A 24,857-nucleotide genomic window follows, 5' to 3' on the forward strand; every position below is an offset into this window, starting at 1 on the left:
CTTTAAACAAATATGCTTTGTTTACATGCAGTGTGCTTTCTGCATGAGTATATGTGTATTTGAGTGGCCTGAGGAGAGAGGTTTGTGTGTGGAAAATTCATTATTATTTTGAATGTCCCAGCAATTGTGGGGGCTGATTTTTGTTTTTTTTTTTCCCCTTGTTACTTACCTGTAGCTCCACCTTCATTTGTGGAATGGCCAGAAAGTTTAACAAGGCCTAGAGCTGGTACCGCCCGTTTTGCTTGTCAGGCAGAAGGAAATCCTGCCCCCAAAATTTCATGGTTAAAAAATGGAAGGAGAATACACTCCAATGGTAGAATAAAAATGTACAACAGGTAAGATTAAAATTGCTGTATGAGAGCTGTGTTAGTGATGTGCTACCAAAGGATAAAATTCTGGTAACTAAATATAGCCAAGCAAGATATAACTCAAACACAAAATTGGACATTAAATGTAATTATGGACATTTCCTTGGCAGAAGGAATGCAGGTTAGTCAATACCTGAAATCCTCAGCGAAGCTTTTGTGATCACTGCCTTACCACGGGGAGAAACTGATGTGATTTCACCAGAGTTGCTCTAGATTTACAGTAGTGTAGCAGAGACCAGAATCTTGCTAGCTGTTTGAAACTCCATTTCACTACTGCTGTATAGTGAGCAGCTTATATTAAAGAGTTGGTTAAGAAATGACAACCCTAAGGTTGTGCTTTTTGTAAGTGGGGAATAGATTTACAGGTGTTTTCACTGTGCCTGCCTTCTCAGGCATAAACATAAACATGGCAGGTTTTGAGGAACACTTCAAGTTGCTAAATTGCACAGCTGCATATCCATTTCTAATACAAGAGTTTGTGGCATGCAAGTCAATTATACTAAACTTATGAAGCAGCAACAATTCATAATTGTTGAATTATGTAGAGCTAAGTTTATCCTCAATGTGAGCTTTTTTCCTCCTTTTTCTTCCTTTTGGATTCAGTAAATTGGTGATTAACCAGATCATTCCTGAAGACGATGCCATTTATCAGTGCGTGGCTGAGAATAGCCAGGGATCTATTCTCTCCAGGGCCAGGCTTACTGTAGTTATGTCAGAAGACAGACCCAGTGCACCTTACAATGTCCATGCTGAAACCATGTCAAGCTCAGCGATCCTGCTAGCATGGGAGAGGCCACTGTATAATTCAGACAAAGTGATTGCATACTCCGTGCATTACATGAAAGCAGAAGGTAAGCAGTTTGATGTAAATACTATTTAACTACTTGTATGTGGTAAGAACTTGAATGTCCTTGCAAAGACTGTCAAATTAGAATGGTACATAACCAGGGCTGCATCAGAGCATACTGGCATATAAGTGCATATTGTAATCAATAGGCATCCTTGGGGAAAAATGCTTTTGCCACATCATGGAGTGTTCTTCCAACTCACCCTTGTCTGATCACTCCAGTGAGCAGATTTTGAAGCTAGGAATGGGGTTTAAAACCTGGGGCCTCCATACTACTATCTGGGTTTCCCTATGTTCTCAGCAGGAGCTTCTACCTATTCTCTTCTGTGTGTGTGCTTGGCAGAGAAGGACAGAGCATACAACAGAATCCTGGAGCCTTACAGAGTTGAGCTTTTCACCAGAGACAGCTCTTTTGTCTAGATGCCCAAATTCTGGTGACTTCACTGGCTTTCATATATTTTTGAGTAGAATAATTGATACTTTATTGGCTTAACTATTTTACCTTAGAAGGAATATTAGCTGAATGGTAAAATCCTCTCTCCCTTCAACTCTTGGTCTCCTGTAATGAGAAAAGTATACTCAAACTCTAAAATATGCTGAAATAGCCATGAATCATTTATCCTAGTCTCTGAAATGATATATTAATTCCTGCATAAAAGGGAATGGATAGTTAGAATAAAACCAAGTAACTAGACATTTTAAAACCCGTTAGTATTATTAATTGCTTTAGTTAAGGTAATCTCTAAGGTGACAGAAAACAGGCATTTTTCATAAGCAGGAGAAATGATTGCCAAATAACTTGAAAAATTGTTAGATGCATGACTTACAGAGCTGTATCGCAGCTTAGTTTTTTTTCTAGGAGTGATTTCTTTTCCCATTTCTATTCAGTAAGCGGTTTGTTCAAGGACAGGACTGCAGATGCTCAGCTCTGTGTGGAATACCAGTCTGCCATCTGCTAAGCAGAGGACAGGAAGGACAGCTTAATTACTCTAATACTGATGCAGGAATAGCTGCCTTTGCTTTTGCAAGTGGGATATTTCAGGACACAAGAGAATTTTGTCTGAAGGAAGGAAGGAAAGAGTTTTAAAAGATAATGAGGACAAGAGGTGCGGGAAATTACCCCCTACACTTTCAGTCACTGAAGTATTGTGCTCACAACCCCCTCTTAAAGATAATATGAATAAAGTCACACTAGATAAGTTATCTGTGTAATTGTATGTCCAGTGCCAGTGTAGAGAGCAGAGACTGAATAACCAAAGAAAACTGAAAAACTGTCCTTAGGGAACTGTGTATTTGTGCAGGAAATACTCTTGCACAGCAGAAAGGAGGTGTCTTCTGAAATGTCTTTTCTGCAAAATCATTTTGCAATCCCTGCTTCATCTGCTTACTTATCCAAAGGTTATATCTTGTGAAATGAGATTGTAGCTTGTCTTTGTTTAAAAAACAAAACAAACTCCAAACAAAAAACTCTGATTTATTTGAACTTGCTTTCTCAAATATACATTTTTCATCTTTCCAGATTGTCTTGTGATATTTACTTTATTTAATGCAATGCTGTTGTTCATCCTTTCGCATTAGTAAAGAACTCCTGAAAAATCCACACAGGGAGAGTGGGGAGGGCTGTGTTAAGAGGAGTAATTAGAGGTGGGCATAAAAACGTAGGTGATTTTCATGCATTTTTTCTTTGGTAACATGATTGGGTAGTATCAGAAGATCTGCATCAGGACATAAAAACACTTTTGTCTTCTTTTGTAGAAAAAAATGTTGAGATTCAAAGGCTAGTGGACTGCATTTCCATAAAAGTAATTGCTTTCTAAGTGATAGTCTGTAAACCTTTCTGAGGATGTTGCCCACATATCACAGGCATCACTAAAACCCTAGAAGATGCCTTTGTGAGAAAATATCACATCAGCCATCTCTCTAATGTAAATTTAGAAGCAACTATATTTAAAGAAATGCAAATTAAATATTAAGGAAAATATTTTGATGACATTCACACCATACCAGGCCATAGAGGTGCTAACATAGACTGTTGACATTGTCAACACCTTATTTACTCTGTAAGAATTCTCGATAATTATGTATTAATGTAAATAGTTTGTATGAATGTATGGCTTTAGTTATTCCTTTCAGCCTGTCTTTCCCCAGTCCACCCTCACACCCTGTTTCAGACCCTAATGAAGATAAAAAAGGATCTCAAATGTGTCTGCCTTAGCTAGGATATATCTTACTTGCTTAAAGCTTCTCGTGTAACTTTTTACTTTATCCATTTGTGTTTGTATATTGTTCTCTTGTTTTAGTTAGGAGCCACATTTGTCAGTGTGAGTAAAGAACATTTTATTGCAAAAGAAAAACAGTGCTTGCTAAGTCTCCTAAGTTCTGCTGATCCTTATGATTCCATAAACTTTAAGCAGAAGGAAAACTGGATAATACACTAATCACATGCAGTTCTATAGAGTTTTTTCTTTAGACTTCAGAATGTGGTAGGTGCTTTGAATACAAAAGATACCATCACTCATAGTTTAATTTCACAACTTGAGTATTCTGATGTTTCACTGTAAAAACAGGTTCAGGTCCTCTTCCCTATTAAAAAAAAAAAAAAAACAACAAAACAAACAACAAACCAACAAAAGTTAGTGTTTTAATCAAGTTAGATGAAGGAACTAACAGGTGTTTTTTTGTGTTTTTGTTTTTTGTTTCTTTAAGCAGAATATTTTGCATTCAAATTGGGGTCATAGTAGCAAGAAGAATAAGAGTCTGATGAGCGTGCATGTTGGAGTGTGTTAATTCCTTGTTAGTGATTTAGAAAAGGCACAAAGGGAACACTGATTGTGGTGGAAGGCAAGCCTTGTTCTCTATTATGGCTGTTTCATTAGGGCCTCTGCATGAGGCCTAGCAATCCATTCAATGAGAGAACAAGTCCTTTTAATTTGAGCTCAAGGATCTTGTTTAGCAGGTCAGAAATCGTGCCTTGCAATTCCTAATTAACAAGCCATTAACTAGTCTGTTGTGAGATGCTCGTAATCTTGTCTAATTAAAATGCTATCAAGTTAATTCATAAATGTGGGAAAACTTAATGGTGGAATTTGCCTTTCGTTTTGTTTATAAATTCAGTTGTGAAGAGGAGGAGCTGGCTCTTACAGAGTTTTGATTAAGTTGACGTGCACTTAGTGTGAATTGTTCGTTAACACAGCAGCTTTCACCACACTTATTCTTCTTTATAGCCTTCCTCTATAGGAATAAAGCCCAACAAAGACAAGGGCTGCTGCGTGCATTGCTATGCATATTTTAATGGGAATTGCTGAGAATTTTTTCTTTTTTTCTTTTTTTTTTTTTTTTTTTTTTTACAACTCACTAAGGAGCCAAACATTTTTGAAGCTTATTCTGGTCTGTTCTTATTGGCCTTTCTCCAAATTAAATTAAAAAAAAGTGTCAATCAAATGTAATAGAATTTGCAATTTGCAGGGCTAAAATGAGATCCTTTTTGCTGAATAAATTCTTTCTGTTTGTTTCTTTGGGGAGGGGGGTGTTTGTTTTGTTTTTGATGGAGTGGAGCCCTCGCATTCCTTGTGGTCTGCTATAGAAAGGCTCTATAAATAGGTTTTGAGAAAACCTCCCTGTCTCTAAACAAATAGATTTAGAAGCTTAGTATGAATGATAAGGCTATTAGAGCTTGTCTGTTGTGTTACTGTACATTGGGCACAGTTTGTTGTGACTAATTCTAAATAGGGTTTAGAATTGCATTCAGCATCCCTTATTCAGGAAAATCCTGAAACACCATAATCTACACCACAGCAAGACACAGTTACTCCTGTGCATAAAAGAGCTTTTACTTAGTACGGCTCAAAAAATAGAGGTAGGCTGGGGAAGAACATCAAATAACTTTGTAAGATCTTAAAGTGAAGATACCGTGATGTTTAGGTATTGTCAGGAATTTTTATTTGTCTAACCCTTGTTTTATGCCAGGTTTAAATAACGAAGAGTACCAAGTGGTCATTGGAAATGATACAACCCATTACATTATTGATGACTTGGAACCAGCCAGCAACTACACCTTCTACATTGTAGCTTATATGCCTCTGGGAGCCAGTCAGATGTCAGATCACGTGACTCAGCACACCCTTGAAGATGGTAAGACAAATACCACTGATTTAGGTGAACATTTTTATTTATACTGAATAGAAATGTGCCATTCAGGGCTAACAGCTCTTGAGGATCCCAAATTTCCATTGATGTCAGTGAGACTTCTGGATACATGCACTGTAAGACTGAGCCAGCTAATGAAAGGAATGAGAATAAAATAACATATTGACAGGGCAACATTGTATATTACACTGTGTCTTTTTCTACTTTGAAAGAACTTATTAAATCATGTAAGTAACTATTCTAGATCTTTCAGAACTTCCTCAGTGTTGAGAATTTGATGATAGCCTAGCATTTAGTCTCTAGGACTCTCTTGGGCATCTGAAATGTGAATCAAACTGCACACCTGCTGCATCTTTTGCAAATTTTGAAGGAAAATTTGGAATAAAAATTTGCTATACCAAAAAAGGTAACTTTTGGTTGTTTTTTTTTACCTATGTGCTTGTTAGTAGAATCAGAATTTCATAAAAGACCCTACTGACTTATTTCTGTGGAGTGATTTAACTAATCTGAATATCAAGGCAACAACAAACTGTTTAGTATAGTTCATTAGAACTGATTAATAAATTCTGACAGGGTTAAGCTTTGGCAGCGTGGAACATTGCCAGTTCCAGTTGTCTGCCTGTCTCTTTGCCAGGAGTTACTAGCCCCATTACACAGTTGGCAGAAGAGAACACACGCTGAGTCTTCACCAGTACAGGTTGTTGACTCTCAATTTAAGTTGCTGCATCTAACCTTGAGAGTCAGTTTGTCAGAACAGTAAGGTGCTGATTGACTTTGATTACTGCTGGCACTGATAAGAGAAGAAAATGTTGAGGGCCTTACAGAAAGGAGCTTGCTAAGGCTATACTGCATGCAGAAGGTGAGAAGTATAAGCAGTGTCACATTATCCTTAAAATAAACAAGAATCTACAAAACTTCTTGGGTTATTTACTCTTATATTACTGGCACCTCATCATAGGCTAAAGTGTCAGACGAGAGTTTTCCATCTTTTTTTTTTTTTTTTTTTTTTCCCCTGAGCTCAAAAGCTTTGTCTTTTCCTTTCAGTTCCCTTGAGAGCTCCTGAAATTAGTTTGACAAGCAGGAGTCCTACGGATATTCTCATCTCTTGGCTGCCAATTCCTGCAAAATACAGGAGAGGTCAGGTGGTGCTATACCGTCTGTCTTTCCGCCTCAGCACAGAGACAAAAATCCAAGTCTTGGAGCTTCCAGGGACTTCAGATGAGTATCTCCTTGAGGGCCTGAGGCCTGACAGTGTCTACTTGGTTCGTATCACTGCTGCAACAAGGATTGGCTGGGGAGAGGCATCTTTGTGGACTTCCCACCGGACTCCCAAAGCTACAAGTGTGAAAGGTAATTCTTAACGTTACCGGCAGCCTAGAGATGGGGTCAATTGCAGGCTTCATCTGAAGGCTACACATTTTTCTGACAGGTAGTTCAAGGATATGAAATAGTTTTTCCCATTACATATTCTTGTTCTGGTGATCTAGAAAATAGTGTTCTAAGCATGACTCTGTGCATAATCTGCAAAACCTTCAGATTCCTTTAATAAATTAAATGCAGTTAATACATAGTTTCAGGATCAAAAGTTGAAAAGGAACCAATCTGTTTTATGAAAGGCCTTATATGTGACAGGAGAAGGAAAAGCTGATATATTATTTTGGTGTCAATATTTGATTGTTTCCAAATGTTGATGTTCACATATTTGACATGGTGACAGGAAACTTTAATTCACATTTGTGAGCTGCTCAAATGTTTTAGCTTGTAGATTTGTTTCTAATGATAACATAGTTTTTCTTCTGTTCGATGTAATTTGAATTAAAAAAAAATCCAACAACCCTAAACCCCATTGTTGTTCAGTGTAAAATACCTTTCTGCAAATGGGACATTACACATTAGCAGTGTGTACAAGTACTTAAAAGATCTGAGTTGATGCATGCATGTCTGTATTCAAAACATATGTGCGTTTTGTTTGTAATATGCAATTTGACCTGATACTTGAAGTCTAATTTAAGTTGTTATAATTGAGCTTTGGATTACATTATTATTTAGTAATGTCATGCAGAATAGCTTTCAACTTTGCGTAAATGGCTTGAAAAGATGTAGATTTGAATTTGTAATTTTATTTCTTAGCTGTAATTCACATCTATCCACTTGGGATTTCACTGAGTTTTGACTACTATAGCAAATTATTAGCATTTGAACTGTGATGTTATTGTTAATCACATTTGCTCAGGAGGTAATTTTATAACTGTCTTTGGAGTGTTTTCATTTTTCTTTGAAAATAGCTCCCTTATAAATTAATTAATTGATTAACTAAGATGCAGAATTAAAAAATGTTTCTATTCTGGTTTATCTTAAATTAAGTTATTAGGCTACTTTATAGGGAGTCAGACATCATCATAAAGAAATAATTGTGTGAGAGTACACAGATGAGCTACAATCAAAGTCCTGGGTGAACTTTGGACTGATGGGCATCCAGATTTTTGCATGAAAAATAGTTGTTTCTAGAATATAAGAGAATTATATATATTTCTCTAAAACCAGCACCAAAGTCTCCTGAACTGCGTTTGGAGCCAATGAACTGTACAACCATTACAGTCCAGTGGCAGCAGGACTCTGAGGACACTGCAACTATTCAAGGGTACAAGCTGTACTACAAGGAAGAAGGGCAGCAGGAGAATGGACCAATTCTGTTGGGTGCCAGTGATCTTGAGTATACTGTCAGTGGTTTAGGTGAGTATATAAAATATTTCTTAACTGTTCTGGAAGACAGTGAAGTCAAAGGACATCTTGGAGACCTTAAATCATTAGACCTGTAAGGCAATTACATTAGTTTTGGCCATCTATTTTCCCAGCAATAAGCTTTGCAAACTTGAGTTACGCTGCTGATGGAATAATCTTCTCCCCAAATGTATGTTACACAACACAGATAACCAGATCTTGTAAAAATTGTGTAAGTTGGAAGAAGGACACTCAACTACTTGTCACAAGGTACAGAACTTATAGTTAGTAAATACTGCTAGTAAATGACATAGCTTTTTAATATTCAGTTTAATACTTTTTTTTTTTCAGCTTCTGTGTATTTACACCTGATCTAGTAACAGTGAAAGATTAATATAAAATACCAAGATTTTTGTCTGGTATTTCTAGCCTATTTCTCTGTTATTTGTAGCCTTTGTGGCAGCTATACTGCTCAACAAGCACTGCTTGCTCACCGTAGTAGCAAGTAGCCCTTGTGTATGTTATTGTCCTGTTAATACTTTTTAAGGAGTACTGGTAAATATTTGCAGGACTGAGCACAAAGATTAGGGCACAGAGCTTGCTGAGTCCCATTGGAGTCTTTCCATTGATCATCTGACTCCATTTCCTTCCGTAGCTCTTGCAATGTATATTAGTACAGATGTGTTGGTATTATTCCTAGGTAGAAGGTGCTTCTGTTTACATATATAACTGAGAATTTATTTCATAAAAAGATGTGGTCTATAATTTAATCAGCAAAAGCAATATAGGACTTGACACTTAGTGTTTGAAGTGTGTTGAGATAGTTTACTAAGGGGTAGCGTAGAGAATTAATCTTGACTAAATTATCGAAACTGACCTACAGTCTTAACTAGGCCAAATGGCCTCTTGGTTGTGCTCAGGTATTCTCATCTGCTGCATACAGTTGAGATGCTATTTTAGGGGAGATTTGAGGAGAGCATTCTGGTCTCTTTAACTGGACATCTGACCATCTGTGACCATTTCTAGCTGGAGCATCTGGCCGCAGCTGACTGTTTAACAGAGCTGTGAGACAAAAGAGCAGGGGGTTGAAAGGATGTGGTGTCTGTGTGTCCTAGGACATAAATGCATTTTTTTCTGTCTCCTCATTATGCAGTTACAAAGCAGTCATTTCAGACACATGCAAACTTATTAACTGTGTGATCCACATCATATGGATTTTCTTAGTACACTAATCCTCGGATTAAAATATTATTTTGAAGAATTATGTTAGAATATATATTAACTGTGTATTTCTATTGGTTTTTCTTTCCACTAAGCATGTAGACAGAGGGGAAAACACAAGCAAAGTGAATTTGGGAACTTACAGCTTTCCTGTGGTCACATTGTTAACTGAATTACAAGAAGTGTGGGCATAGAAGAATTCATGTGCTTGAGTTAACCATTCAGTTGTGGTGCATGTGATCTGTTGAGTGTTTATTCCTTATCGTAATTTTAAGTATTTAAATATGGTTACCAAAACATGATATGTTCTGTATAATCTGATTGCCATAATTTATATTTTTATGTATGCGTAATTTATGTTGCCATAGGTCAGATCCACTGAAGAGTATTTTTTACAAATAACTTCAATAGAAGTCTTTTTTTTTTTTTTTTTTCATTTTTAATGGGATGTATTGAGTTATTTGAAGTGCCTGTGAAATATGGAAAGCTTGCCTGTGTAAGTTTCTTTGCTGGTTTCTTAGTTTTGTTTGCTTTGTAACATTTACAGCAAAAGGCATTCATTGCTAAAGCTACAAAAGACTCACTTGGCACAGGAAATTTGATTAGGTCATAATTTTCCACCGCTAAGGTGATTACATATGTGGAAGCTTGGAAAGTTCACATAGACTTCTCGTAGTGACAGTGTTTGTCTGACCACTGTATTTGCCCATTGAGAAGCTGCCTGCTTGAAATACTTGACTTGTGCATGCTAAATTATTTCTTACAAAACAGTACTCAGCCAAACTTTTTCTGCCTGTGGCAGCTGCACGTGTGGAAAATATTGCAGGTAAAATTATATGCAATATATAAACCCACAAAGACCATAGCAACACGTGTTAAGAAGGGGGTAATTTGCTTTTCTTTTTATTTCTTGGTGAATAATCTAAATCATTTGGACCAGGTTATTTTATGTATGCATTTCAAATTTAAAATATTAATAAGAAGTGGTTGTACCTGGTAGAATTTGAGATAAAACAATGCAAGCCACCGCTCTAGGTTTTGTGACTGTGGTAAACTGAATCTTCGTTAACAGGACACAGGCTTTGAGGACTAATGTCCGTCATACATTTGCCTCTCCTGAGGTCACTAAACTACTGATTTATTGACAGCCTCTTTAAAATAAATGTCTTCATTATGAGCTACAGGAATTAGTAGAATACTGCAAGTGTGAAACCTGAAGGGGAAAGGTGTGTTTTAAGACTTTTCGTTTCATATATGTTGGATAACATGGTCAGAAGAAGAGGTTATTCCTAATTTGGAAGGCTATGCAAATAGTATTAGGTGCTTCCCAGTGGGAAAGATGGAGTAGTTTCTCATGCATTATCTGTCAGCGCTGAAGTCATGTGGCTTCCAAACACTCCATCTTCATGTCTTAGTTTGTCATGACCTAAGGCTGCTCTACCATTCCTTGTTCTCTTGCATAGTTAATAAACTGCAGATAGACTTCTAGTGACATTTGGAGCATGTCAATACATCTCTCCATGGAACTTTCTGCAGATGTTGGTACAACTGCCAATTGTGCAAGATCTTTGTACTTAAAGAAGATGGTTCACTTATTCTATGGCAATTGAAGCACATCACAAAATCAGAATTCATAATATTCTCTAATCAAAGAGAACATTAGCATTGATATTATAAGCACTGTTGATTGCATTGATTGTTGATAGCATTGATACTGTAAATAATTTGCAAATGTCTACAGGACTCGATGGTGGGACAAGTGTGACAGGTAAAGCAGAATCAGCAATGCTAGTGTAAAATAGGTTACAACAATTGAATATGAAATATAGCAATATGAATATTATGTTGTAAGTTTTAATCTCTTGGTGGTTCCTACCTTGTTTTTTGAGAACTGACCTCTTACTCCAGTGTAGGTCTACCAGTTACTTCTGCGTATTTTTAAACTGGATTATTTAGCATCATAGTTGCTATGTAAATAGAATTAAATGATCTGATCAGAGTCAGGTTTGCCATTCTCAAAATAAATATCCACAGTTTCACATGGACATTTGTTTGTATTAAAGGTCTTTGCACTTATTTTTCAATAGTGTAAAATTCCATTATCACTTGAATTTGTGACAAGACTAGACCCTTGGGTGCATACCATGCATTTTTGCCTCTATTTTTAATTTCTCTTTTGCTTCCTCCTGCTCCAGAAAGTTTTCCCTAACAGAAAGTCTTTCATTGTAAGACTTGATGGGTCTGCTCGTACAGGGTCTGTTTTTGCAATGTTTCAGAGTTTCTGTAATGTTCAGAAGTTGTAGTGAGTTTTGTTGATGGAAGAGTGAGTTTGGAAAGCTTCTTGCTGTGCAACAGGAGAGGGATTGGCAAAGCTTGAAAGTTAAAACAAAGGGAGTGTGCAGAGAAGTTCATCTCCCCCTTTAAATGTCTTCAAATTATTTTTTTTCAAAGAGTATTTTAAGCATGTGCATATGCATGGCTGCCTCAATGTTGTTGGTACTCACTACTCTGCTAGGTGGACTGTTTGCTGGTCACAGCTCATTGTATTTGCAGCTATACGACCAGTAGGAAGGTGGAACCTATACAAGATGGCCAGTGACTCAGAAGAACCCATTTTAAGCTTATCTGGTTTATTGGAGCCAGGAACTCTTCATAACTAGGTTGTAATGTTGATAGGAATCTCATCCTGGAACCTATATCTAGGGAGAATAAAATCAAATTCAGCTTCTTGGTTAACAAACTCAAGAAAGCATGATCAATTCTGATGCTGTAACACGAGAACGCTGTTCTTCAAGCTGCCTGGAAGTCTCCCTCTCTGAACTTACTTTTCAGTTCTTATCATGCTAGTAACAGCAATATTTTTACTAATTAAATGAATGCCACTGGTGATGGGGGAATGCAACATGTTCTGGTGCCATTAATGCCTTCTATGCAGGGAGAGAGTAAAGCAAGAATTCACTCTGCTAATTCATCCTTCCATAGTTGCTGTTGGGGTACCACTTTGAGTGATGGTAGTTACAGTGAGGATTTCAGAAAGTTGTGCTTTGGTTAACATAGGGTCTCACTAAATGCACATGAAACCCCGAGGCAAGCAGGTTGTGGCAGAGATGTGCACACCTTAGGTGCTCTTTTGTTTCTCTTGCATACAAGATGATATCGCAGTAAATAACCGTTTTCAGGCAGACACCTTAGGGCATGGAAAAACTGGTCTGTTAGCTTCGGTGAAAACGCCTTGAGCATGGGAGCCCACATACCTTGGCCTTTCCCTGGTGAAGTCTCCTCCCCAGGAGAGCCTGCGGAGTGGAGTGTCCTGCGCTGGGAGCTGCAGCCCCCAGGAGCACTGCTGGCTCCCCAGGGCTTGCTGTGATTCGACGGTCATGAAATAAAGTATATCTGCTTTAAAAAATAATAATTAAAAAATTGGTTGGCGATTCCTCTGAGGCCTGGAGAGACTGCAAGTGCTATCTCTGGTAAAACAACTTCTATGCTGACTGGGGTCATCTAAGCTGCTTAGCATGAGGGGTGTCACAACCCCTTGCTGTTTCTCCTCGTACTTCAGTTTTCCAGTTTAGTGGTGTTTTCCCCTGCCCCGATCTAGTTCTTTTGGAAAAATAATTAGATTCTGTCAGACTCATTTGTGCAATTTACCGCCCCCAGACCAAATTTCCAAGTGAAGAATTTGTCAAAGTCTAAATGACATGAAGACACATTTTGTGACCCTCCATGGCACTCTCCTCTGAGAAGGGGGCTTGTGCTGAAGAAGTAGCTAGCTACCTACTATGCTTAGCATTCCTGCAGAGACTTGGCCTTCAGTTGTTTAATTTCCCCCGGATCTACTTATATCGTATTACAGCCATGGTTATAGCTAAGCTTTAGTCCAGGGCAGCAAAGATGACAAGGTGATTCTACAGTCTATAGAAATTGAATAAAGGTGTGTAAGAAGAGTCAAAGCAAAGAATTTCTCTAATTAAACTGCCTGATGCATGTCACCCAAGCGTCTCCTGTAATAATTCTGTAAAAGTGCTTTGAAGGTTCGTAAAGCAGTTGATATGAGGGTCAGATATGACATAGTGGTTTCGTTTGCACCATATTGCAAGTGGATGTGCTAGAAAAATGTAAATTTAAAAAAATTAATGACATCTTTGACAGCTTTGACATCTTTCTCATGAAGAACTGCAAATGCTGTAATATTGAGAAGGAATACTGTAAGGGCATTACGTGTGTTAATGTAGTTATTTCTGATAGCTAGGGCTATAATTTCAGTTTTATCCCAGGTTTTGTTGGTGTCAAAATATAGTTTCACAACATTCTGGGATATCCAAAATTGTGTCTAAGGGAATTGATACTGCTTTTTGATTATAAGTTACCATGGAAATTTAGCTTGGGATTCCCATACAAATTCAAGGAGCCAGGCGTTCCTCCAGTTTCATAAAATGATGTGAAAGAAACAAAGAAACACAGGTCTTCTGCCTCAACACACTTTGTTTTTTTTTTTACTTTCATAGTTAACTGTTCTCAAATGGCATTCAATACAATATAATCTAGTATTACAGATATACTTTATTTCTGCTTGAGGTATTTTATATCAGATCAGACATTGATAGTGAATGAAATGTTGATTTGAACAAACTACAGCTCTTTAAAAAATAATAATAATAAATTATTTTCATCCTTAATAAAGATCAACTAAAAACTCAGTTTTCTTGCTTGGAAAACCAGATGATAGCACTGTATGCTGTATATACTGTAGCCATTATATTTACATTGGTACATAGTGAAAAGTGTCTAATAGCTCAGTAGGTGACCAGGACAAATATTATCATTTATTTCCACTGTTTACAGCTGGGTCAGTCTAGTGTTTACTCACGCTGATTACATCCTTAAACTAAACCTCTTATCTGTCAATTCTCCTGATTGTGTGTAACAGGGTTGCTACTACTACTTATCAGCTAAAACATAAGGGACTTGCTGAGAGAGGGGAGGAGCAATTGGTCATATTGCACAGTAATAAAAGCAAAAGCCCTAGAAGCAGACTGGGCATGTTTAAAAGCAACCTCTTCCTCAGCTAACTGTGACCTCCTTCTCTTTGGCAGACACAGCAGTTTATGTATTTGTCCTTAACAAACCTGAGCTCTTGCCTAGTCCTGGTATGACAGTGCGCTTCCCCTACACATCAGTAAACAAGAGACACACATTCCTTACTTCATAATCATGAAAGGCAGACCTGTCACCGCTCTAAACGAGCCTGTCTTCCAGTGCAGACGTGGCATATCTGCATATCATTTTTTTTCCCTTGTTTTTTTTTTCTTTCAGAGTTTGAAAGGGTAGGGGGAGAAACCCTTACAGATTAAAAGAGAGAAGGGAGGGGGCTTTATTACCATGTAACTTTTTTTACCTGCGAAATATCAAAGCAAATGCTGCTTTGATAAACTTTTACCTCTTTTATATAAGGAACCATATTGCATTTTACAGGCTGTAAGTGTAAACAGAGATCAGACTGGGTTTTGTTTTGTTTTGTTGTTGGAATTTGCAAACTCACATCATGTTTTGTTTCCAATGTATGTCAGTGCTAGTAATTTCTCTAGATATGTTTATAGCAGAGAGCTCCTTTTAGATGCAGTGTTCTTGCTTGTGCAAGAACTACATTGGGTGGCAGAGGCAGGGAAGGAATCAAACCTCTGTCTTGTGCAGCATTTCTGATTATGTACTTGTTGGACCATGTGCAGCTTGATGTGTACCAGGACAAGGGATTGGGGAGTATCAGGAGGTTGCACAGTGCAAATATACTGACATGAGATGACCAAGCTGATTTGCAGGCTAGCCTACTTGGTTCATACCTCCCTTGTGGAAGAAAAATACTAAACTGCTCTGTTAAGATGAAAAATTGATTCACTCAGGTTGTAAATTGAATTCTTACTGAGCAAAACAGAATCTCGTGTTTAACTATGTGACCCTTTGTTAGAGCTTATTGGCATGGCATCCATTACAACTGTGTCTTTGGCTCGGCTTTATTTAAGCACTCTTACACACGACTGAGTGGGAATCCTAGATAAATATCAGCTTGTTCTGAGCAGATTTGCTGAGGAGAGGCCAGTTAACTATCAGCTGCTAATGCTGCATGCTTATTATGCAGTTCAAGTGCCACATCTGTAAAAATGTAGTGCCTTCCTTCCTGGGTAATTCTGCCATTATTTCTCTTGCACTGTGCACTGTTGCAGATTTGTGTCATAATTACATATTTTTGCTTTCATTTTTGTTCTTTAAAAAAAAAAATTACATGTAGTCTTTCTGACAGCATTTAAAGACATTGGATTTATCAGTTCTTTTTTTTAAACTCATATCACAGTTACTTCTGCACATGTTTTTTGAAACTAAATGTTATTTTCATAGAGTTCATTTGTTGTGGAAAGCTTTAATTAATGTTTAATGTATTTGTCAATTTTAAATTACACCATCATGCCTCTCAATAGGTTACTGACTTAGCCAGTAATCAACTTCAGTAGGCGCTGGAATACTGAAATCTGTTGCATCTGCATTAGCAGCATAACTAGTTTTTGGTGTTGATTAAAACGCATATGACAGACACTTACTAAGCGGAATCTCTAGGCTTTCTTTGAATCAACTGCAGAGTCTTGAAATGGCTCTAAAACTCATGGAAAAATATTAATTTGTCTACATGCTAAGCACCTAATCTTGGGTCAGAAAGATGCATTCTTGTTCTCTTAGACAGTTAAGATCTTTCAGAAACAGGTAGATTGTGTGTTAGAAGGATTGCCTAATATATTTTTATGTAACCTTCTTGAACGTGCTCTCTGAACTCTTACAGTTTGAACCCATTTATCTGGGAAAATAGTTCTGATATCCTCATTCTAACATGCCTTGATTTTTGCAGTAATTCATTTTAACTTCCCAAGCTAGTGGCCCTTTAAAGGGGAAGGACATGGTGAGGGAGGAGATACCCAAGTGCAGAATAAAGGTTGAATGTACTGTACTTCAAAAAACAAAATAAGAGTGCTAAGACCAGTTAAGCCTGGCTCTCTAAAGAGATAGTGGGAGCTGTCAGGATGAGGGAAGTTTAGTTACTTCATGGGACAATGCCTTGTGGCAATTTTAAAGGTAAAAATGTAAAGATACAGGCTTTACTAAGGCAACAGGAGAGATTGTGTTCCGTGGGCTCACTCCAGTAGCATGGAGGGTTGTTGCCTGTTTTTGAGAGACTTGCTGTCTCTTTATCCACTGTCCCCATAAGATGCAGTTGTTTCTCTCAGGACATCAGATTAATTGTGTCACAACTTGAAGAACTGGAATTAAGCATGCTGCAAAGCCTTGGAATAGGAGGGGGAGATTTTTTGCACTCTGGCAAGATAACTTGCCAGCCTATAATAAAGCAAAATATGTCATCTTCAAAGTATTTAAAGGTAAAATTTTCAGTGGTGGGAAAGCGATTAGAATCTTGCAGGAAATGCTCTCTGCTGGTCTGCTTTCTCAGGGTAGAAATTCCACCATTTAAAGCTAAACCTGTGTGGGAATTCAGTTGGGAAATTGTGTCATGTTGATTGAGTAACAGTTAGGATGTATGCAAATAGTGTTTCATTGTTTGTTTGCTGAAGCTGAAGGTTAAAATTTGCTGTATGAAAAGGACATACCGATCACTTTACATCAAGAAAGTTGTAAATTATTTTAAATAAAACCCCTCAAAGTTGCTTTTGAAATGTTTCTAAGTATTACAATGAATATGTAATAATATACAATTTAATAGCTATAATGTAAGGGACCAATAAATAAAGACTAATTTCTTAGAAGTGGAAATTAAGTTAAACGTTTACCCCTGTTTAAAGAAAAAAAAGAGCAAGCACTTAACAGTGGCAGGAATGACTGGAAAATTGCTCAAGTTTCTTAAACAAAGCAACAAAATAAACTATACCAAACAAAAAAGCCCCTAGCAACTATGTACGTTCCTGCTGTACAATCGGTTTTTTAGATTTAAACAGAACTTTAAATACGGTGGTTTGTTTTTTTTTTTCTTTTTCTTTTTTCCTGAAATGGGAGGATTTGTCTCTGGGAGACAGCATTATTTAATTTGCTATTTATTGGACTTCATTAGTAAAATACTTAAGTCCTAGATTGCAAAGAAACTGCTCCTTGGAGAAAGCTTAGAGAAAACTCCTGTTATAGGAAATTAAATCAACATTGTCCATTAATCATACTGCATGTCAACCCCCAGACCTCTCTTGATTGTTCTTGGTGAATGTGAGGAACCATTAGATGTGTGAGGTCCTTAAAGGTCTGAGTAAGTCAAAGGGGAAGAGTTTAAAAAAAATGCCACTATTAGCACATGAAAGAGACTTCAGAGTGGACAGAAGAAAACATTTGCTGTACGGGGCTAGTTACATTTCTTATTTTTTTTCCCTTTTTTAACAATTATTTTCTTCCTTTGTTTAACAACAATCCAGATGTTGTGATCAAAATGTTAACTTAATTTCTCCTGAGTTTTTTTTTTCATTAACTTTTTTTGGGCCATGTTACCACTTGTGATAGTTGCATGGGGAAGATAATAGTAGAGGCTCTTTGCAAATTCTGTGTTAGCGGTAAGTAAATGCACTTCTAAAGCTAAGCTAATACGTTTTTTGGTAGCTTTCCTGCCTTGAGTAACACCTTGGTTATATATTTGCCACAAAGGCATTATTGCTAACAGAAGCATTTTTCTATTTTGGGAAAAGATGCAATTGTGGAAAAGCCAATGTTGGGGTTTGTTTTTTTTTTTTTTTTTCAGGCTGCCTGGAGTCACACTTTTGTGGCAAATGAAGGGAGGGTATGCGGGAAGTCTCTGTGTGTGAGGAATCTTGTGTTGGAAGAAGCAACTCTTGCTGTGAAACTTCTCTTCCAAGAGAAGAGAGATTAGTAGAAATAAATTTTGCATAAAAAAGCATATTTCAGCATTTAGACTCACTTCCACAGTGGTTTTACCATTATCATAGCTGAATATAGTACCCCGATTCAAGCTGGTTATCATTACAAAACAAAGATACGTGTTACTGCCCATGTTTGCAGAAGCTGGGACAGGGAAATACGTTCTTGATTCTGTTTGGTAGATCAGTTAAAGACTTGAGTTTTCTGCCTCTTGCATGCATCCAGTTGAGGCTCTTTGTACAACTGACACATTTGTATATTCAGACAAAGGAGGAGACATAAACTATTGTGTGCAAATACATCTTGAAAACGTGGTCTGCGTATCAGATCCCAGGGCATTTTTAGGGCAGTTGAACTGGAGATGTTTAGAAGCTGTAGGGTAGGACAGCGTATATGGGGGAAGAGAGGCAGATGGGTAGGTGTTGCACTGCTGTGCCTTGTGTCAATTTACCCATCAATTCCCTACTTTATCCTTTGTATATTTAAGATGCAGGGAGGGATGTGCTCACAGCCTGTTGCCTGGCTCTGTGTCTGTGTGTGTGTCTATATTTGCATGTGGCTTCCTGATCCTCTTTGTCTAGTCCAGCACTTCTCCATCAGAAGCATACCTCTTACTATATTAGTCCTTTGTATTAATTTTTATTTTCATAGTAATTATTAATGTTGGCCTAACCTGGCCTTTTTTCTCTATGCGTGTTTTTTGGCTGCCTTCTTACTGCTTCTCACCTGCCTCTATCTAATTTCTCATAGTTTCCCATCAGTCCTTCTTGCCTCAGTGACAGCCACTTGCCTTGGAAAACCCATAGCTGTAGCACTCCCTACCAGTTATTTGTGCTGCAAAACTTTTCTCAGGGGTGGCTTGGATATATTAAGTCTTGTATGTTACTCAAGCAGAGTAGACAGGTATGCATGGGCTGTGACTGGAAGAGCCCTGTCATATATCCAGTGATAATCATCTCTCTCCTTCAGAAGTGACAGACAGATCATGCTCACAATCAACCCAATAAACTACCTGAAGAAAAGCAACAAAGCACAGTCTAGTTGTAGGACAGAAGAGTGAATTGCTTAGCATGATTCAGAGTGCAGACACAAGTGCAGGGTACTCCGGCTGGCCCTGCGGTGCCTACACCTCCCTCATTTGCTTGAGCCTTCCTCTTGGAAGATCTGCCTCTTCCCCCAGCCAAGGAGGAGTCTCACGCGTGGGTCCCCAGGGACTGTGTTGTCCCTTGTGCCCCTGTGCAAGGCAGCTGAAGCACGCTGCCTGGAGTGGCGTGACAAAAACCCACTTTAGGTAGTTATTCATATTTCCACTTGTCTTTGTTATTTCTGCTAATAACACATTGTCCTGGTTTGAGGTAAAACAGAACCAATATTGATCAGTAACTTTGCTTCTTAGCTGGGCCTCTCTAACTACTGAAATTAACTGCACATTGTGCAGACAGTGTTCACTCTCAGAGTGATAAGACCACTTCTTTATAGCTGATGCCCAGGCATAGTATGCAGAGGCTCTTGCTTATACTTATTGCTATAACCCCCAAGGCCAACCAACTTCGTTATTTGCCCCGTTGGAGGGTCGGAAGCGGAAAAGCATAGTGGGGTCCCACCTGCAGGGAGGAGCGGACAGGACAGGTGACCCAAAACTGACCAACAAGGTGTTCCATCCCCTCTGCCTCATGCTCAGTATAAAAGCTGAGGGATCAAAGGGTCAGCGCTCTTCGTTCAATGGCTGACGTCTGAGGAGGACGCTGTTCGTCTGCCCATGATCCCGATCCTGAATCCAGATCCGGAATCCAGTTCCCGTCTGTCACTGAGTCCAGCCTGGGACTGCTCCAGTGCCAGCCGGTGACATGATTGTCATCTCGGGAGCTTGATATGGTTTTTGTATATATTTTTCATTATTTCTTTTTATTTTATTATTAATATTTCATTAAAGTAGTTTAGTTCCTTCTAAACTCATAAGTCTCTTTTTCCTCCTCTGCCTCTCTCTTTGAAGAGGGGTAGAGAGGAGCATCTGTCAGTCCCGTCTGCGGTCCCTCAGGTCCCCAGTAGTGGATTTTGGCCTAAACCACGACACACGTGCTGTTTTCTTCCAGCACTTTGTAACCATTCCAATGAGTTTCACAGGTGGATAGTGTTCACTGCCCCGTCTGACAAACTGGGTACCTGAAACACAAGGAAGAGAAGGGCCATTTTTGTGGAGTTGCCCAGGTACTGATGGCTTAAACTGAGTGTGATATGATATCCCCCAAATCAGTGACAGAACTGAGCTGTAAATTTCCATATTTCCAGCTTTGCATTCAGTCTATTAGATAACAGCTCCCCCTTGAGGGAAACTTTTTTTATTAATAAATTTATAACGTGGCTATTCTATCATTGGAGTTTTTGTGGGGATAGGTTTGAGGTTTGTGATTTCACCAGGCTGCGTAAGATGAAACAGACTCATGATGGCTGTGTTATATCCTAACCAGCTGGCCACAGCTGGGAATAGCAAGGTGATTCTGCCAGTGGCTTGCTCTGTCACCTTGGGATGTGGCTTAGTTCTCAGGGTTCATCAAAGTGCATCTCAGACCACAATAAAGTAGCAAAAGCTGGCACTTCTGGAAGAAAACATCCCCCATTCCTGGTGTACCTGTCTGTGATAATTTGTGCTGCTCCTCTCTGTGCTTGCATTAACACTTGTGTGGCTCTGGAGGGACAAGGTGGGAAGCTGGCCTGAATGGAAAACAACTCAGCAAATGAAGGTTGTGGCAGGAGTGAGCGGCTGAAGGGTGAGGGGAAGCAGGCTGGCTTCTTTCAGCAGCAGTGTTGGCTAATGCTGGTTTAAAATGTTCATCAAACTGCAGGCTCAACTTAGCATTTGTAAAACTGAATTAATGATGGGAAACCCTTTTAATTGTACAAAGGAAGATAGCTAGCTAAGAGTTAAGTAGCTCTGTGTTTATTTTACTTAAGTAATCAATCAGTCAGACTGCTTTCCATTTTCTAAGTGTTGTATAAACTTCATATGCAGAAGAATTACATCAAGGTAATTTTGTTCTCCCTTTTTCAATCAAGATAGTAAAACAGCTTGGATTTAAATCTTGAATGCATTAGGAAAGATAACAAAAATAACCTTGATTAAGAGTAGTCTCCTAGTCTTTTACTCTATACCTTTCTGTTTGTTAATACAATGTTTGACGTGTATTCAGTGCTTGTTCTTCACAAAACTAACTCTTTAAAAATTACAGCAGGTACAGCAAAAGATTTAAATTGCAACTGGTCTCTAGTCAAACATTTTGACGACAGCAGCATTGCTTCCCACAAGAAGTGATTTTGTTTATAAAAAAAGAAGTTAAAGAAAAACATTTTGAAGGAAGGATTTAAGCTAGACCAAATTATATAATTATGGAAAATACTTTACATGCATAAAAAACATTCTTTGAAAAAGGGACACAATTTGTGAAACGGTATTCCAGATTCTGCAAAGTTGTGATTTACTTTTGCATGTTGTTATTGCTATTCTGTGCTATTCTGAGCATCCCTTAAAGTACGGTAGTATTTACCTCTAGTAAATAGTATTTACATTAAAAACACGTAATCCATTTCCAAGCGGGGGAAAAATACACTTTTTTAAAAGCACCAGAAAGTGTAAAAGAAATAGCAGGTGCTGTGTTTGTTGTCAGCCAGAAGAGCAAAAGCTTTTCAGAAGTTTCAGGAAAGATTTCAGGCTACTCTTCTTGTTTAGATGCATCTTTTTATGGATATTAAACAACATTTTTGTAAAAGGGTTTTAGTACTCAGAACCCAGTTCAGATAATTACTCTGAGTAAAGGATATGAGCTCCTGAGAATATTAGGTCCAAATTCAGAATGCACGTTGTCCCCTTGTACACCACCTGCAAGATCTGGCTATGGTACTTTCAGGAATACTGTTCCAGAAATTTGGTCTTAATTAAGTAGTCTTCAAATAAACCATTAACTTCTATTTAACTAAAAGCAACAACAACATTAACTTGCACAGCTGCTGCCACTAATATAGACTGAGTAATCCTTCTGGTGAATTATCTTAGAAGAGCAGAGTCCTGGCCTGGAAAGAGATAAACACAAGATGCCATTGAAATACGGTTTTAGGTGGAATCAGCTTGGAGATGAAAAGTCAGTATAATCTTTACAGAGGAGCAAATTCTCCTGGCGTCCTAGGGTATTTGTACCAAATTTAAGCTTACTGAGAGCTTTATTCGAGAAGGAATATAACTATGCAGTATATCAGGCTTCATCGCCTGGTGACAAGCTGTCATCTACTGTGTTCTTTTAACAAACTGTTTTGTGCAAATTCCTACCACAAAACTCATTATGAATAACTCATGCCAGCATGCCGTTGACTATAACAGCAGTGCATATTAGAGCCAAGGACGTTGTAGGGTCCTGGATACTTTTATTATCATTACAAATGGAAATTTTCTTCAGGGCATGTTTTAGAAGTCCAGGATGTGCTGTATGAAAATGTAAAGGCTAAAAATAACACTGCTGCGCCAAACCTCTAGGGAGGTTGTTCAGCATAATCTAAATGTAATTAAAATGAATATCCTTGCTAAATGTCAAAGATACACAACCAGTCAGAGAGGCTGTAGAGAATGAGGCATCTAAGATAGTGAGGAAAAAGTAACAAGACATGTTTGTGTATGCAGAGAGATACTGCAATGCATTTTGTGGTTGAGGAAATGGAGACCTGTGTCCTCATGCCACCACACTTCAGGTGAAATTACCTGCTGAGCTAAAGCGTTTGAGGTGAACTCTTTACAAGTGCTATTAGCAGCCTTCCCTGCTTCCTGCTTTATTAACCTGGGTAGTTGGAAAATGTTTAGCATTGTATGCTGAGTTTTCAATGAGTACTTTGCATTAAAAGTAGTGTACAAAGGAAGCTTGATGCCAGCCTTTTATTTTAATCCTTTTTAATGCATCTAGATTTAACTTCAGCAAATGAAGTATGAGAGTTGTCATAGTAGAAGCAGTAAATGTGTATCAGACTAACTGGCAGTCTATGACAAATGTGTCAGTTTCACAAATTCACTATAAAACTTGTCAGCCTTCTAGGTTAACTTGCTCCTCCAGCCTGTATTCAACAAATGAGTACCAAACTTCAAGCTTTGTTAAGCAGTTGCTTTATTTACATCTGCAAAGTGTCTTGTATAATAATAGTTCACTGCTCAGACAACTGTGCATGCCAGCAAGCCCATGGACACTGTGTGTAGATTAGGTGTCTATCTGTCTGGTAGGTGCACCACCACAACCTGGTGTCTGACAAATGAAAGGGAGCGCTGTGTGAGTGGGAGCACACATGGCCCTTGACACCTGCAATAACAGAACGTCCCACTGAAGTTAGGGCCCTAATTATAGATGCAGCTGGATATAGGCTATGCAGCCAATATTTGCCTTAAGAAAAATCTAGTGTTGGTTTCTACTTGCATATATTTTGTTTCTTCTCCTGTCATGACTGACTGGTTTACATCTAGCAATTTGAATGTGTTTTAGTGCAGTTCCTTGTTGCCCTCTCAAGGAAGAGAGGGCCAGGCTGGTTGTTAGTTGCCCTGCCTGAATCTTTTGCATCTTGCAGTCATGCTTGCAACAGCACAACTCCTAAAGCTTGAGATCTGAGAAGAGTCACCAGACCACAGATGTTTTTGCAATGAAACTGTGCACCTCCTAGAAAGTCACTGTGGTGCAAGTAATGATAGATAGTGTTTTCATTTTGCTGCACAAAAGGGTCAAAATGGCATGGGGAGTCCATGACAGACCAGCAGAAAATGTTGGTTCTGAAAGAAAATTTATTTCATAGCTTCAGGGGAAAGTTTGGGCGCTGTGAACAGATTGCCTTTGTGATTGTATAAAAATGTGTTGTTTGTAAGGTGATGCTGGATGTTGGGCAGTCAGTGCGTATGTACGATAGAGCTTCATACCTAAACAGATGTTAAACCAAACTTGGGAGAATGTTTATTGCATTGCGTTTAGATGCATTTTCTGGAAGCATTCCTCCTAGCATGAAGGTCAAGCAAATTGTCTAACCCTCCTTCTTACGTGCAACCCAGAAATGTTGGCCTTCACTGGGGAGGTCATCTTTTCAATCTCTTCCGTCTTATGGGAAAGAACTTTTTATAGCATACTCCTGTTTTGAGGCGTGATTGTAGCAGTCTCTGGGTGTTTTTTTTCCTGACCCTCTACTGTAATGTTTGATTCACTAACTGTTTTGTGACACTCCTGCATGGGTCAGTTGCTGTATGTAAGGGAACCTGTTGTATGGGGTGGCACATCCTATTTGGAGCACTGCATGAATTCTCAGTGGACATGTCTGTGTTAGTAACTGGGGGTAATTAAGGCTCTGCTGGGTCCTTCGGACACTCTTTCCCTCCCCCCTCGCCCTCCCTTTCTTCTTCCAGAGATGGCCTCTCTACATAATTCCATTAAAGTGATTGTGCTCCGAGGGGTGGACTGAGGGGCAGTGCTCTCATCTTTCAAAGCAGGACCAATGAGCTATGTGCTTTCCACTGGGCAGCAACAAAAGAAAAGGTCTCTCAGAAGAAAAGACGAGCACAAAAGATCAAAATTAGGTGTTTGTCCAGGCCTCTGGTATTGCTTTCAAGTTAGCTTTTGAGGGCTCACTTTGAAAAC

At 38.5% G+C, this 24,857-nt stretch overlaps 1 protein-coding gene across 1 annotated transcript in view; it reads left to right on the forward strand.

Moving 5' to 3' along the window:
* The window catches only part of PRTG (protogenin), a gene marked incomplete at both ends in the record, with an annotated part of 87,297 nt that overhangs the window by 40,929 nt on the left and 21,511 nt on the right, over nucleotides 1–24,857 (forward strand). The window contains 5 exon segments of the mRNA XM_082488954.1: nucleotides 176–335; nucleotides 972–1,219; nucleotides 5,182–5,346; nucleotides 6,406–6,711; nucleotides 7,906–8,094. Coding sequence (XP_082345080.1) covers nucleotides 176–335; nucleotides 972–1,219; nucleotides 5,182–5,346; nucleotides 6,406–6,711; nucleotides 7,906–8,094 — 1,068 coding nt within the window.

Source organism: Vanellus vanellus (assembly GCF_965231255.1).
Source record: "Vanellus vanellus genome assembly, chromosome: 11".
NCBI lineage: Eukaryota > Metazoa > Chordata > Aves > Charadriiformes > Charadriidae > Vanellus > Vanellus vanellus.